Source organism: Opisthorchis viverrini (assembly GCF_000715545.1).
Source record: "Opisthorchis viverrini unplaced genomic scaffold opera_v5_247, whole genome shotgun sequence".
NCBI lineage: Eukaryota > Metazoa > Platyhelminthes > Trematoda > Opisthorchiida > Opisthorchiidae > Opisthorchis > Opisthorchis viverrini.
The window spans coordinates 706,869-722,663 of NW_008751901.1; the positions used below are offsets into that span (position 1 = coordinate 706,869).

General features: G+C 42.6%; 1 protein-coding gene across 1 annotated transcript in view; it reads right to left on the reverse strand.

The window, feature by feature from the left end:
- The window catches only part of T265_14705 (hypothetical protein), a gene marked incomplete at both ends in the record, with an annotated part of 31,591 nt that extends 16,185 nt beyond the window's left edge, over positions 1–15,406 (reverse strand). The window contains one exon of the mRNA XM_009174855.1: positions 15,343–15,406. Within this exon, the coding sequence (XP_009173119.1) occupies positions 15,343–15,406 (64 nt within the window). The remainder of the gene's footprint in view (positions 1–15,342) is intronic.
- Between the last annotated feature and the right edge of the window lie 389 nt (positions 15,407–15,795).

The window sequence follows — 15,795 nt, forward strand, 5'->3', positions numbered from 1 at the left end:
TGGGGGTAGTGTTCGCTCTCTGGTTGTTTACCTACAGAAATGAAATCCAAGTCATTGCAACACTGAAGCCTGAGCCACGACAAATTGACGGCTCATGGTATATATATATTGTGAGAAGACTTGGCGATTCTGCCCTATAAGCGAAGTTAATCTACGTTGAAAAGCCTAGGTACACTGCACAGCTGTTTCGTCCTTATTGGGAATCATCTGCAATGAACATCTCATGAATTTCCAGGTTTCAAACCCACGACCTCCAGGCTAGAAGCTTGAATAGTTTGATCCTTTGCCACAAGTGGCTAATCACCAGTGTTAGTAACTCGCAATTAGACAAGACATGGCGCCGTTCATCCACATCACGTGGCCACACATGTTGATATGCTTCTTGATTGGCAACTTCTCAGATGGAATCTTCACTCACCGAATACATTTTATTCCCCCCTGACCTAGCTCTAAACTGTTGGTAGTATAAGGAGTATATATGAATAGAAAATCCAAACTCATACGGGCTTGACCGAGTTATGCCCGGAAGGGAATAACTCCAGAAAACTATTTGTGATTTTGCTGCGGACCAGTTCAGTACACCTTTCACAGGCTGTTCAAACTTAGATGATGAATCCGTGAGAAGCATAGAAATGGTTTCACCCCACTCAGGCGAATAGTAGAAGCAATCTGATCAACGAACCTGTACCAAAATACAGTAAACGCAAAATTAACTACACACAAACTTCGAGGGTAACATCTCATTGTAGACCACGAACAAAACTTTAAACTCCAGATTTTACCGCTTGAAATTTCTTGGCCATGGAGAAAAACTAGTGTTTTAACCAAGTGTAGCATGGGTCAAATTACTGGTAAAAGTTAAAATGGCTCTGAAAGCGAGCAGTGATGAAGGTGTGGTGGTAACTTTGTAGCCCTTGGGACTGACCAATCAAAAGTGAGCCTTGTATCGATATTTACTATAGTTCTAGCCCAAAAATTAATCCAGTCGTCTATTTCCACATGAGTCCCCAGAGCAGCTTATAATAGATAATCAATAGCTTGTCAGATAATACGACTTGCTAAACCGTCATGAACAGCTCTTCTAGAAAAAAATCGAAGCAAGGCGGTTGTAAATGAGGAATTTTGGCACAAAATCATTACAACAGTTGCCCAAAGTTGAACTCTTGCTTATCCAAATACGATATAAAGGTCTATGAAAATCCACCGGAATCTCACTGAGTTCTACTCTGTTTTCGCTTTTACCCGGATTAGGCATAGTCCATGGCATGTATATTAGTCATTTTCTGACTTAAGCGTTACCATAGATTCACGTCGCGTTTTTAACCAATTGTACCCTTCTTAGGAATGAGTCATCCGTGCAGTATTCAGGTCACATGGGTCTTACCGCGAGTACACGTTACTCGAAGGACTGGTCAACATTGGACCACGTGACGTGAACCGCGAAACCGAATGTTGTGTTGCTGTGCTGTATCTAAGCTTTAGTCATACTATTGATCGGTCACTCCTGACCAGCTGTAAACCAGAAGACTGAGGGTACAGATTCGTGAGAGGCGCAGTGCTGATTTGCAGTGTAGATAGAACAGGTGTAATTTGACTCTCGTATTTTTAATATATGCGGACTTCACCTACAGGACGAAATCTAAAATGAAGTTTATAAAATCATCCGCTTCATTCTCGGGAGAGATAGTCTACCACTGCGGGATTTTCACCACAATCTCCCTCTCAGAAGGCTAAGGTAGTCCCTTTCAGTCCTCTCTTTTGAAACAAATAAGTGCATTTTAACGAATAGCACCACAATCAAACGAATGGTAAACTGGGGAACTGGTTGATCTCCAAACCCTAGGTACAATGATGCGATGATACATCCCATATAAGGCGAAACCACAAGCGCGATACTAGCAGATTCAAACAACCATTTTTCTTATGCTAATGTGACAACGCTCTCTACCACGCCTTTGGTTTTTGTTGGTTTTAGTCAGTCCAGAGGGGGCGGGGATTTTAACGACCTCGAATGAGACAAAATCGGACAAAATCATGGCTATCAGGAACAAGTGGTCTCCCGCTTGCAGGCTTGGCCTCAATGTACAACAAGTCATATCAAACATGTGCACAGGTAGGCGTCCATGAGGACTTACCTATGTCGCTAACAGTCACTGGTGCTCACTCAATCAAGCAGAGGTGTGGCGGACCAAGTTGGAACTCAAGGGAGCGTTTGCCAGGTGAATTGGTGTCCGCGGTAGCTCGGTAGCTGAATCAAGTGTCTGAGCAGCAAAAAGTCACCAGTTCGTGTTCCGTCTATGAAAATTAGTCATTCCGTTCGCATTTTGTCCAAATTTTTGACGATTTCACTTAGAGGGAAATCTAGACTCTATTGGCCAGAGCACCTAGTACATCGAGTTGCCCTAACAGTAAGGCCTGTACTGCTTCGTGCGAAAGTCTTCTTCGCGTGAAGAGAGCGAAGTAAAAAGCTAGCCAAAAATGAATTTTTTGCAACGCGGATTATCAGAAGGTGGTTTCCTTAGAGATTGATAATCGTGGCACTTTGCCTCTTTCTATAGTTTGATATTTGCCTCTTTCTATAGGTTTGATATTACTTTAATGGATCATTTATTCGGCCTAAAAATATATCTCAAACAGGTTTGAACCTCTTCTGTTCAAACACAAATAAGGGACCACAAAGTATATTTTTTGACGGTCTTATGTTGGCATCTTGTCTCACATATTGTTGTTTGTTGTCTTGTCTGAGTGTGGGTGAAACAGGTTTCCCGAATTTTCCACTTTGTCCCAGCTTCCCCTCGGTTGAAGGATTTCGATGCAGGGTAGATGTAATGTACCAATCACATCGTGAAGATCGCCACAGGTTCAAAGGGGCGAAACGTTATCCTAACTTAAAATCCGTTCAGCTGTAGCACCCTTTCGGGGGTTCGTTCGACCCACGGACCTTCCGGTCAGTAAATTCGCACTCTAACCACTTGGACCATCTTGCCCCTCCCAACTTGAAAGCAATGATATCTGGCGCACTCTAACCACTTGGACCATCTTGCCCCTCCCAACTTGAAAGCAACGGTTGATATCTGGTTCAGGTGATCCGTTAAGACTAACGTCTGAATTCTCACATTTTACCTGGAGGGATAACGCAACTCACCCCGATAAGGGGAGATTTAAGTAGTGCTGCGAATATATAGAATGGCACTGTAAACTGATGAAACCTCTAATTTGTAGCTGCTCACAAGAATGGGTAAAAATGTCGCGCAGGTGAAGACTGGGACATATATCCAGTCCTAAGCATTCCGTTTCGCGCTTTACCAGCAATTTTCATGCCAGATACCATTTGAGTTTTGTCCACCTTCAAATATTTTATTGTAGGTATAATCTAAAAGATTGCAAAAAATCACTTCTTCAGTGAATTTTGACAGGTCGTCGAATACTGGACTGCAATCGTCTGATTGTCATGCCATATACCTTCCAGTTAAAACAGGGGGGATACGAAAGTGAAATTGTGGCAAGTTAACCACAAAAGTCGCTAAAAACGATCGAATTTTGGTTTGACAATCGCTCCTCGTAAGTTCACCTGTTGCACCTGTGCTAACACACGAACCAACACACCTGGGTTACATGATTCATGGGACAAAAAAGATGAAGCGAAGAAGCTGTTGTCGTATTTGACTGTGGATTAACCACAACTTGGCCGAAATTCTATAAACCACTAAATCGTATTAAGCTCAGTCCATCTTAAGGTTTCCTGAGCTACCAACGACCTGGATAGTTAGTTTAAAGAGTTTTTTTCAAGGCCTACCAACATGCATCATGGTTACGCAAAAAACTTACCATTTTAGGTATTTCAATAAAGTTGGCGTTATCGGTCATCCACCGAGGTGTCTTGAACAATTATGGTGACAATAAACTCTCCTAAAGGCAAGAACCAAATATCGCTTGAACCATCACGAAGTTCGTCCGTAGGTTTCCAATTAACTGCCATATTGGATATTGAATTCATGGCCCGCAGGAAGTGACATTGTAGAATCAACGCACGCTACCATTTCTGATGGACCGAAACTAGAAAACAGCAGTATATCTTTGTGATGTACTACTCATAAGATTGCTGAAAATCCGTCGAGCTCGGACAAGCCAAATTTTTATGCCGGTATTTATCAAATGCACTAGCTGTTCAAAGTGATTCAGAGGGCCGTATAATGCCCTCTAAGGCAAACGAATAAGGCCCCCCCCACCCCAGAGGTTCTGGGATTCAGTCATACTCTTATATCAGATACACGTTTGTCTATATAGACAATGAAAACCACAAACACATGGGGGTCAGACGGATTGGCTGCTTGTTCCTTGCCTCACCACATCACGGTGGTGAGACCCAGAACGAATATATCCGTTCTCGGCAACTGCTCCTCTAAAAATGGTCTTAATGCAATTTTAACTAGGTTTGTATTAGTAAGTTCAGAGTTCATTATCCGTTCACAATTAACTAAAACAGCGGGTGAAACGCTTAAACGTTTCTTATCGTCGCAGTCATCCGCCATGACAAAATCCTTTTAAGTTTTTTTTATCAATTATGCCGTCCTTTTTCGGTGAATTCAAGAGTAAAGTCGTGCGGGATAACCTCCTTCAAAGGGACTCCACTCCTCTGGAATGTTTCTGAAAGCGTCCTCGCTAGTCATGATCAAACATTCAAGCTCCGCAACGAACAAACATCCACTGTATATCGATCTTCTCGGAAATGTCTCTTTCCTTTATGAAAATATACTTCGATATCTCGAATATCGTGCCAACTGAATCATGAGGCGGCCTGTGTGCAGCACATTCAGCTGGAGAACATCATAAACGAGAGATTTAATTGAGTCTCCCGTGAAAACCAAATTGATTTGCAGATGAGTGTATTTCTCGAAAACTGTATGTATGTTTTGGGCGGGAAAGTTGGTTCACAGGCCGAAAATGAGCTTCAAAGTCAGACATTTAGCCTGTTTCTCATGAAGTACAGTATCTTCGATTATACGTCATGGAAAACTTGAAGCTTTAATTTCGCTCTTTCCAAATGAGGTTTACCATTTCTGCCTGCATGCTGTACATCGATTTTATTGATCTGTTTACTGTAATACAACTGTTTGCGGCGGATCGCCGTGGGTGTTCCAAACCCGCACTGTGCATGGGTATTAAACAAACACTATTGTCATAATCCGAATTTTGAAGAGGTTCAAGCCTCAATATTTGTTGTCACACGTGACGATTTTATTTTTTTCCGTGTTTGCTGCAAGCATTCTGGCGCGAGGAGAGTCGTTAAATGACCAATTCTAGAATATACTTGATGAGTCTGCTTCGCTGAGTGGTACAGCGAAGTAAGTAGTTTCAACGAAGGCTATAAGGTAAAGAATGTGTACTTGTACGTGTTCAAAAAGTACATCGAGTATGAGAACATGTTCTGCAGTAGTTCCCTCGTGCAACATTACACACACCATTTATGTACTGAGTTTTCATGGCTGATCTCGTTTCTCAAACTTTCACACCAGAGTCACTTCCGCTCTAGGAAACCTCAAAAAAGCTCGGCTGACATAACCAGACTACACAGATGATTCTTTCGTAAAGCGATATCTCTCTAAAGCAGCTGCTGAACAACTCTTTTGGTATCTTTGAGGTGCACCTCTACATGTTAAACTTGGCTATTACAGAGAGTGCTTCTAGTCTGGGCTTTCGACAAAACTTTTTCAGATATCCCCAGTTCTGTACAGATGACTGCTTCAAATAGTTGACAGATGATTATGAAACCACTGTTACCCAGCTTGGTCTTTGGGTGTTTTTTACAGTAGGAGCCGTTTTACGCACTCTCATGTGTTCTTAACGTCGGTGGCCTAATGAAATCGCTCCGCTCAGCTCAGAACGGAAAACAACTGAGCTCATGCATGACATTTGATCTCCCTAGAGCCAACCAGTAGTTAGCACCACCCGGCCTAGCCACCACTAAATCGTATTAAGCTCAGTCCATCTTAAGGTTTCCTGAGCTACCAACGACCTGGATAGTTAGTTTAAAGAGTTTTTTTCAAGGCCTACCAACATGCATCATGGTTACGCAAAAAACTTACCATTTTAGGTATTTCAATAAAGTTGGCGTTATCGGTCATCCACCGAGGTGTCTTGAACAATTATGGTGACAATAAACTCTCCTAAAGGCAAGAACCAAATATCGCTTGAACTATCACGAAGTTCGTCCGTAGGTTTCCAATTAACTGCCATATTGGATATTGAATTCATGGCCCACAGGAAGTGACATTGTAGAATCACCGCACGCTACCATTTCTGATGGACCGAAACTAGAAAGCAGCAGTATATCTTTGTGATGTACTACTCATAAGATTGCTGAAAATTCATCAACCTCGAACAAGCAACATTTTCATACCGGTATTTATCAAATGCACTAGCTGTTCAAAGTGATTCAGAGGGCCATATAATGACCTCTAAGGCAAACGAATAAGGCCCCCCCACCCCAAAGGTTTTGGGATTCAGTCATACTCTTATATCAGCTACACGTTTGTCTATATAGACAATGAAAACACATGGGGGTCAGACGGATTGACTGCTTGTACCTTGCCTCACCACATCACGGTGGTGAGACCCAACACGAATATATCCGTTCTCGGCAACTGCTTCTCTAAAAATGGTCTTAATACAATTTTAACTAGGTTTGTATTAGTAAGTTCAGAGTTCATTATCCGTTCACAATTAACTAAAACAGCGGGTGAAACGCTTAAACGTTTCTTATTGTCGCAGTCATCCGCCATGACAGAATCATTTTAAGTTTTTTTTTATCAATTATGCCGTCCTTTTTCGGTGAATTCAGAAGTAAAGTCGTGCGGGATAACCTCCTTCAAAGGGACTCCACTCCTCTGGAATGTTTCTGAAAGCGTCCTCGCTAGTCATGTCAAACATTCGACAGAATCATTTTAAGTTTTTTTTTATCAATTATGCCGTCCTTTTTCGGTGAATTCAAGAGTAAAGTCGTGCGGGATAACCTCCTTCAAATGGACTCCACTCCTCTGGAATGTTTGTGAAAGCGTCCTCGCTAGTCATGATCTAACATTCAAGCTCCGCAACGAACAACCATCCACCGTATATCGATCTTCTCGGAAATGTCTCTGTCGGAGGTAATGCAATCTCTCCAGAAAAAAACTGTATGTATGTTTTGGGCGGGAAAGTTGGTTCACAGGCCGAAAATGAGCTTCAAAGTCAGACATTTAGCCTGTTTCTCATGAAGTACAGTATCTTCGATTATACGTCATGGAAAACTTGAAGCTTTAATTTCGCTCTTTCCAAATGAGGTTTACCATTTCTGCCTGCATGCTGTACATCGATTTTATTGATCTGTTTACTGTAATACAACTGTTTGCGGCGGATCGCCGTGGGTGTTCCAAACCCGCACTGTGCATGGGTATTAAACAAACACTATTGTCATAATCCGAATTTTGAAGACGTTCAAGCCTCAATATTTGTTGTCACACGTGACGATTTTATTTTTTTCCGTGTTTGCTGCAAGCATTCTGGCGCGAGGAGAGTCGTTAAATGACCAATTCTAGAATATACTTGATGAGTCTGCTTCGCTGAGTGGTACAGCGAAGTAAGTAGTTTCAGCGAAGGCTACAAGGTAAAGAATGTGTACTTGTACGTGTTCAAAAAGTACATCGAGTATGAGAACATGTTCTGCAGTAGTTCCCTCGTGCAACATTACACACACCATTTATGTACTGAGTTTTCATGGCTGATCTCGTTTCTCAAACTTTCACACCAGAGTCACTTCCGCTCTAGGAAACCTCAAAAAAGCTCGGCTGACATAACCAGACTACACAGATGATTCTTTCGTAAAGCGATATCTCTCTAAAGCAGCTGCTGAACAACTCTTTTGGTATCTTTGAGGTGCACCTCTACATGTTAAACTTGGCTATTACAGAGAGAGCTTCTATCTGGGCTTTCGACAAAACTTTTTCAGATATCCCCAGTTCTGTACAGATGACTGCTTCAAATAGTTGACAGATGATTATGAAACCACTGTTACCCAGCTTGGTCTTTGGGTGTTTTTTACAGTAGGAGCCGTTTTACGCACTCTCATGTGTTCTTAACGTCGGTGGCCTAATGAAATCGCTCCGCTCAGCTCAGAACGGAAAACAACTGAGCTCATGCATGACATTTGATCTCCCTAGAGCCAACCAGTAGTTAGCACCACCCGGCCTAGCCAACCATCGTCTTTGCATCCGCACCTATGCTGAAAGACTGGAGATCCTACGGCGTTCATTTCAAATTGAGTAACATTCAGAAACGAATGAAGAGGTAAAAACAATAAAAAAAACTGTTCTTTCACGAAATGGTGGACCCAATCCTTGAAGGTGCGAATTCTAGTCTAGCGAATGAGTGAGTCAAAACTTGTGTCGCTCAAGAGCACATATAAGATTTAAGTGAGTTGATTTTGGACTGTCCTCACAAACGGTTCATATATATAGTTTACACTTGACGAAGTTTCGAGCAACGTAGCTGTTGTGTACCACAGTCCCTTAATGCAGACCGTGAACCGCGGTCTGGATTAACGCTTGATCGCCTGGTGCGCTTGGCCAAACCAGAAAACTCAATGAACGTGCAAGCCAGCTGCTCTGTTGATCACGGTCACGTACAAGCGGTGAAAAGTGATACTAAGAATACAACTCATCTGTCAAGGGCGAGTGAGGAACAACCAATGAAATCTGTCTCAACGAAAACGATTATTCGATTGGCTGTTATGTAGTCCTGTTACGTTCGGAGGTTGTTCTCCTAATATTAGCAAGTGTTCAACAAATCGGAGCAGCACAATTTACGCAACTAGATTTCTGTGTTTCAGCATGAGTTCTTATCGGCACAGTAGGTTAATGAGTGTGTACCTATGGGTGTCTTTTTCTGCCCATAGCTCTTGTAATAGTGTCAACTTCTGTGGCGTATGCAGATCTCACGAGCTTAATTTAATAAGCATCTAAGAAGACCACATTAGCAGTCCATACTAATGCAGTCATGCCTTTTCTAGTGCTGACCAGACCAGATTCATTTTCTAGCAATCTGTCTGTCTCACCAAATACTCAGATGCCTAGTGAGGACACCTCTTGGGTTCTTTTATGTGTTTCGATAGCGATCTCCTCCAAAAAGTGAAGAACTTTAAGAGGGGATGGATTAATTTCGGTCACTTCAGATAAAGTTGCTGCAGAATGGGAACACTGCAATATCATATCCAGGGACAAGAACTATTCATTGAACTGTTCCGCTACCTAAAATTTATGACTTCCAAGTATCGTGTTCATTCTGATGCAAGAACCACACTTAACGAAATATCGTCAAAATCAACATTGCAAAGCACGACACTGCTCTACCACCTGACTTCAAAAACTTTACGATAAGTTTTCCCCAAAGAAACACTGGCTGATTTTCGAACTGCGAGCATCTAGGTTCTGAAAAAGACTTGACTGATACATATTCTACCAATAGTATTCTCTCAAAATAACGAACGAATATTGAGATATAAATCGGCTTCCAAAACCCGTGTTTTCTGAGCTCTCTTGTACCCTGTTCCACTTACAATTTGTGGCTGTTTCTAACTATGCTTCTGTCTCATCTCATAACGCACTAATATGGTGGGTGCCCCATTTCGGTCCACTTGCTTAGCCACGCTTCAAAATGACATATACGCTTTCACGCCTAACTATTGTTTATCGAGACAACAAAAACATTGGTATTGATGAGGCGATCGATGGTTGCCGGAAGAAACTGTTCGAGACATGGTAGTCCCACTGTTGGACACAATGCTTTAGTAGGGTCCTATCTGTTTGTCTGCATTGTGTCTAATCAGGGAAATGTCATCATCCAGGGAAANCATTGTGTCTAATCAGGGAAATGTCATCAGCCAGGGAAAAATCTTTTATCCATTCTGGCGTAGACGTAGGAAAAGCACGTATTCTCTGCTTTATCATGATAAACAGTAAACAAAAGTTTACCAAATCAGAAGGATTGTTGTGTCCTTCAGATGAAGTGGGTTGGGTTTTGAAACAAGAAGATGGTTTTTCCTAGTCAACCATATGTAACTCCCTAATCCACCAAATGGTGGGCAAAAAGAAGTATTGCTGAAACGATATCAACCATTTTTCAGTGATTAGCTTGTAAACGCAGTTCCTTCCATCTGTTTAGGACATCGACTAACACGAGTGAAGTCCTCGTGAGTACCAGTCATATATTATTTTTACAGACGCCTTCTGTTCACATTGGAAATCACTTTTTCTTGGACGACAAGGCGAATTTCCCGAATGACTATCACGTGACAAAGATGACTCGTTTGCCCGTCGGCAGAAATGTACTGATTGCACGCCAGGAGTGATCTATCCTTACGGGTGACACGATCGATATAAGCGAGCAAACTTAGCAGCACCCATATCAGCTACTAATCTTGAAGTAAGAATGAAAGAATTCGGATTAGGCGCCAATGCTTAAAATTATCTTCATTTCAGTCCCGCATCACTACGAAGAAACACTGATGATCAGTTGTCAAAAATATCTGCTACTGAAAGATGGGGTGACCTTAAAAAATGAACTCAGAAAACGAGCAGATCTTAGGCCAGTTGATGTCAGTTTGCAAAGAGGTTTGCTCACATTCGCGCTGTTCTTCCCAACGCAGAACAGGCAGTCCCCTGGTCCGGTTACGGGCCTGAAAAAGTTGCAGAAAAGCAGTCTGGAACGGGAACGTACGGCACAGATTTTGTACCATCCGCTGGTCACCAACTTATAATTTATGGTGTCTTCCATATCCAAGGGGCAAGTTGAGTGCTAGCACGGTCAGAACGCTGAACATATCACCAACTGTTTCACATGTTGTACCATCTGTAAAGCCAGAATTTCGGGAATCCTGGATCCAAGTGAGTTGTAGAGAAATGAAAGGAGATCCCTCGTCAGTTCGACTGATTTCCGTTCAGCTTATGGTTGACTCATAGGAAACCCTATTCAAGAAGGAACAGTGGGAAACACATGTCACTGATATGCTCAGCAGGTTAATCGTTAGCATTCGTTTCAACCGTACCTCCGATGTGGTGGCTGGGAAAGGATTCTTGCAGGCTTCGGAGCTACAAATTTATACCTATAGCTTTATATCTTTACCGACCCTTCCTCCGGAAGTTACTGTCGGATAGTTTGAAGCCGAGGACAGAGCCGTTGGGAGTACAGGTATGTGGAAGCTATCTCTCACCTTAACTGACGCTATACTACCTTCCAGGAAATCCAAATCAGACCTTCTCGATGACTGTCGTGTGAGATTTTAAAGGTTTTTGTGCAGAAAGTTGTCAATCACACAGCTAGAACCGAAGAAAGACATTACTGTGGCATCCGCCAGTAGGTACTGAATTTGTTCATTTTTTCGCCAATCATAGGCCGGTTAAAGGCACAAAAAACATCTTTCGAGAGCCTTAATGGGTAGTGGACTAAGAGTTCTCAAACTCAAATCTCTTCCATTATGTTTTTACGGCTGATTTCAAGTAGGCCCATTCGTAATCCACTACTGGTAAGGTTGCTTAGAATTCTTCGACAGCCCACGACCAGTTTCTCCCTTCTTGGGGGTCATCAGGTAGGCGCAGGCCCTGGAAACATCACAAACGAGATATTCAGCCGGATTCCAGGTGAGTCTCTCGCACAACCGAATTTGTTTGCAAATAAGTGTATTTTGCTGGATATGGCCTACCTTTCAGTCGAGGGGAGATCCTCATTTTCAAGTGAGAGCCTAAAGAGGTGACAGATAAGTGCAGTGGTGAAGTCAACCGCCGCCTTGGGTCATGCTGGTTACAGTCCATCGGGACATTGCGGAGAGCCCGAAGCTGACAATGAACAGTTTCTGACGCTTCTGTCTGGGAAGAAGGATGTTTGGGTACATGTGCACCAGTCAGTGAGACCTCTTCCATGAGTATTGTGGGGTTTTCGGATGTAAGTGAATAGTTTCTGGTAGCGTTCAGGTGAGTACACGGTAAGTTCAGACCAACATTGGTGTTGCTTTTCAGGTAGGGGCAGAAAGTCTGTGAAAACCTAAAAATCCCTCCGGATTTTTTAATGTTTGTGTTCGTCTTCATATGTTATTCTGAGGCTTACTGAAAGACCACAGAACTATTTTTCTTCCAACGCAAGGTTTACTTGGTAAATTTTGTTCCTTTCCGTTTCATCAAGAAAAGATGACGACGCAACAGTTTCAGGAACGTTTTTAGACGCGCATAAATAGCCATGCAATCTACGTGAAAAGAAGTAATCCTTGTATTTCGAAGTTCCTCTCCTCGAACTGTAATGCTTGGGCTGCTCTGAGGTTCCTTTCATCAGAGTTGGTATGCAGGTAAAAAATTAACTTCCCGGAACACCGAAACTAAGCCTACCTGATCGTAATGAGTTGATCACAATGATATAAGTAAGTCATAGTTGAACAACATAATCTACTCTACTAACTGAACAGTCGAGTAGAAATTTCGTCCTGTAAGTGAAGCCAATCTATGCTGAAAAGCCGAGAAGCGCTGCACAGCTGTTTCATCCTTATTGGGAATCATTAGCAGTGCGCATCTCAGGAAACTCCGAAGAGTCTCGAACCCGCGACCTCCCGGCTAGTAGATTGAACACTTAACCGTTCGGCTACGAGTGGCTGATCAGCAGCGTGATTAACTCGCACTCGGACAGAATGTAGCATCGCTCATCCTTCAATCACGGGATCCACATCACGCGGTCATCACAGTCGAGTGCTTGGTATTTCTGGGATATGGACCGGTGATGATTCCCAATAAGAAAAAAACAGATGTACGGTGCCCCCCGGCTTCTCAATATGGACTGATCCAGCTAACAGGGTGAAAGATCCATTAGAATTCCGCAGTCTCTCACTAGGCACATATTATTGTTGACATGCTCAGAGAGGGACAAAATCCCACAGTTTGAATGGACCTTCTGAGAAGGTCGGCACTGGAGGTGCCAGTAAGCACTGGATCAATTTAGGTGAATCACGTGGTGTGCTACGGTCTAGGTGCTGATCAGCAACACCTAGCAGCCTGGTTTGGTCAGAAAGAAAGAAATCGGATCGAATGGAGCCAAATAAGCTTGGTTCTTATTGAACGGGTCCCTTTCGATCGATCTTGTTCACAAAAATTCTTCTCACTAAAAGGGCGGAGGGGTTTTTAATTGCGTTGAAACTGCTTCACTGTTAGTTCAACAGATGGAAATCGTGGGTAAGATGTTTTGTGTTGAAAAAATTTCACCAGCCGACATGTCTTATAATTCGGCTCATACTATGAGTTTAGGGGTGTGAACCGTTCTGAATTGATCAATCGTTCTCGAGTATGCCTTTGTTCAACTATCAGTGACGTCGACTCATCAGTAGACATGCACTTACATCCAACAATTACACCGTCGTCCATCAATGAGAAAAACTTCTTGCAACAGTACGTTTTGGGGTAGTTAATTTACTGCAACTAATTCGAATTTAATTGGTTGATTACAACGGCAGACTGCGCCTGCACATAACCGAGTTACTCGGTAACCCATCCGCTTTTATCTCCAACCAACCTAGCAGTGTTTCATTGTTTGACGTGAAGTAGGCGTCAGACTTCTTTACGAGATTCGTTATCATCATATCACGGACTTGATGCTGACAAGTGCAGTGGAAAAGCTTATACCAAGGTACGAGACTGTACAAATAAATCAGCTTGCAATTCATCCATACTTTTCAGTTCTGTTCACTCATACTCAACCTGCAGCTTAGGGACTAGTTTCCATGCGGCCAGTGAACAGGCTAAACGGATCCTATCAGTTGCACCAGTGTCGTACCAAGAAGTCCAAACCACTAACTGAGAGGTCGCTAGCTCAAATCTCCATTGAGTTTCGTGAGATGCGCACTGCTGATGATGATTTCAATAAGGAATCATTCTCGGTGTTTCGGCATACACCAGCCTTACTTAAAAGACGAAATCTAACGTTACACATGCGGTAACGTTTTCTTCTGAGATATGTTCTCAGCCGTTAAGGCCACGCTCAGGCTGATGACTCATCGAGCTGTTGTCATTGCCTGACGGCGCAAAGTATCCAAACAACGAAAAATGTATTCCCTATTCTATCCGTCAATGGCAGAGATTTCACTGGATATTGATTTTTCGATAACTGGACGATTTGCCCCAAAAAACTTCCCGAAACAGACACGATGGCTTTGATTAATAAACCAGTTTCAGTCATTTGCTTCTGGTAACGTTCCATTATACTAAAGCATACCGCAGGTAAACAGGTTGACTTTCTCGATGTGGAAACGTGTAACAAGTGTGAAAGAGCAATAAATATCTAGAGAAGCCATTCCAAGTGAGTAAAAATGCAGTTGTGCCTCCGAAGAAATACCATACTCATACTCACAAGACCAGAGGAGAAAAAGGTTTCCTATAAAAGTGGACGCCCTACCATATTACTTTAAGACAACCAAGTTGACCTTAGAGTGGAGCAAAAACAGGGTAACTCATAGAGGTCTACTGAAAACGGCCAAGGAACCCTCAGATCGGGTTGGCTATTTGAAACGGTATTTGGGGTCGTTTGAACCAAGATTTTACCGCACATAGTAGAGGATAGCTGGATTAGATAATTTCATTTTCAAGCAAAGAATCTGTGAGATTCGTTTGGAGTAACCATAACAGATGCTCCGCACGTGGAGTACTACCTAGAAACGTATCACATCTAAAATGATTCCTAAGTGGGCAGTTGCTATTCGACAAAGGTTCTGTTATTACTTGGTTCCTTATAGCCCTTTTTCCCCAGAAAACCCCAAAGTTTTCAATACCTTCGAAGTTAACGGACAGAAGTAAACATAATGCATGATATTTTTTACGTTCAGCTGGCACGACTCAAGGACGATACTTGAGTGGGATCGACTGCCAGTGTGACTTAATCCAATCCATTTTCTGTGAAGGAATAAGGGTGAATAAAGGTCTCGCCAGGCATATTAGATAGATTTAGCTGTTTGCGAAAAGGTATTGCCCTTAAAGTACTGTCATATTTTTCCCTGACAGCCTATTCAACTAGGGAGAGTCTCTTCGAAACACCGCTCCTAAAAGGAGTCCAAATTTTCCCAGTGGATGAAAAATCTAAAGCCCAGCCATTCAGTTCGTTCCTCAGGGGGCCACTATGAGAATGCACCACTGCGTTTACGTTTGTGCTATCGATCTTCAAAATTAATTTCATGCTTTCCGTGATGTGAAAGAGATACTAAGTTGTCTGACATAGAGCCGCTCCGGTCACCTTCCTCAAAACCGGCAGTATAACAAATGCCATCTTCAGCATTGTGTCACTCACCATTCAAAATCCGTGAACAGAGCAGTATTATTCCAACATAGCGGATTTTCCATACGGTAATCATCGAGGGGCTTATGGTAAAAACAAGAGAAGCATCTATGGTTTCAACATCGCGTTCTCTCCGGTTGTTACGCCACGGTGAGGCAATAACGACTGCTTCAGTCAGGAATATCAGACAGACGCAGACCTGTTTGATTTGTGAGGTAGACAGACACCAGTTGAATTTTGACCAATCTGCGTGTTGTGCTCGGTTACATGTTACGCTCAGCACAATTTTTGTGCACAGCAAAGTTTTAGCGTGATTGTACTAACAGCTGATACGGCTTGATCAGGTACTGTTCAGAACGACACCCAAATAAGACAAGCTAGACAGCTGTCTAAAGCGAATCAGTCAAGTGTCGTAGATTCTAAGACAGCCTACTTCTACGACCGTATGAGGCGATAAGGTGATTT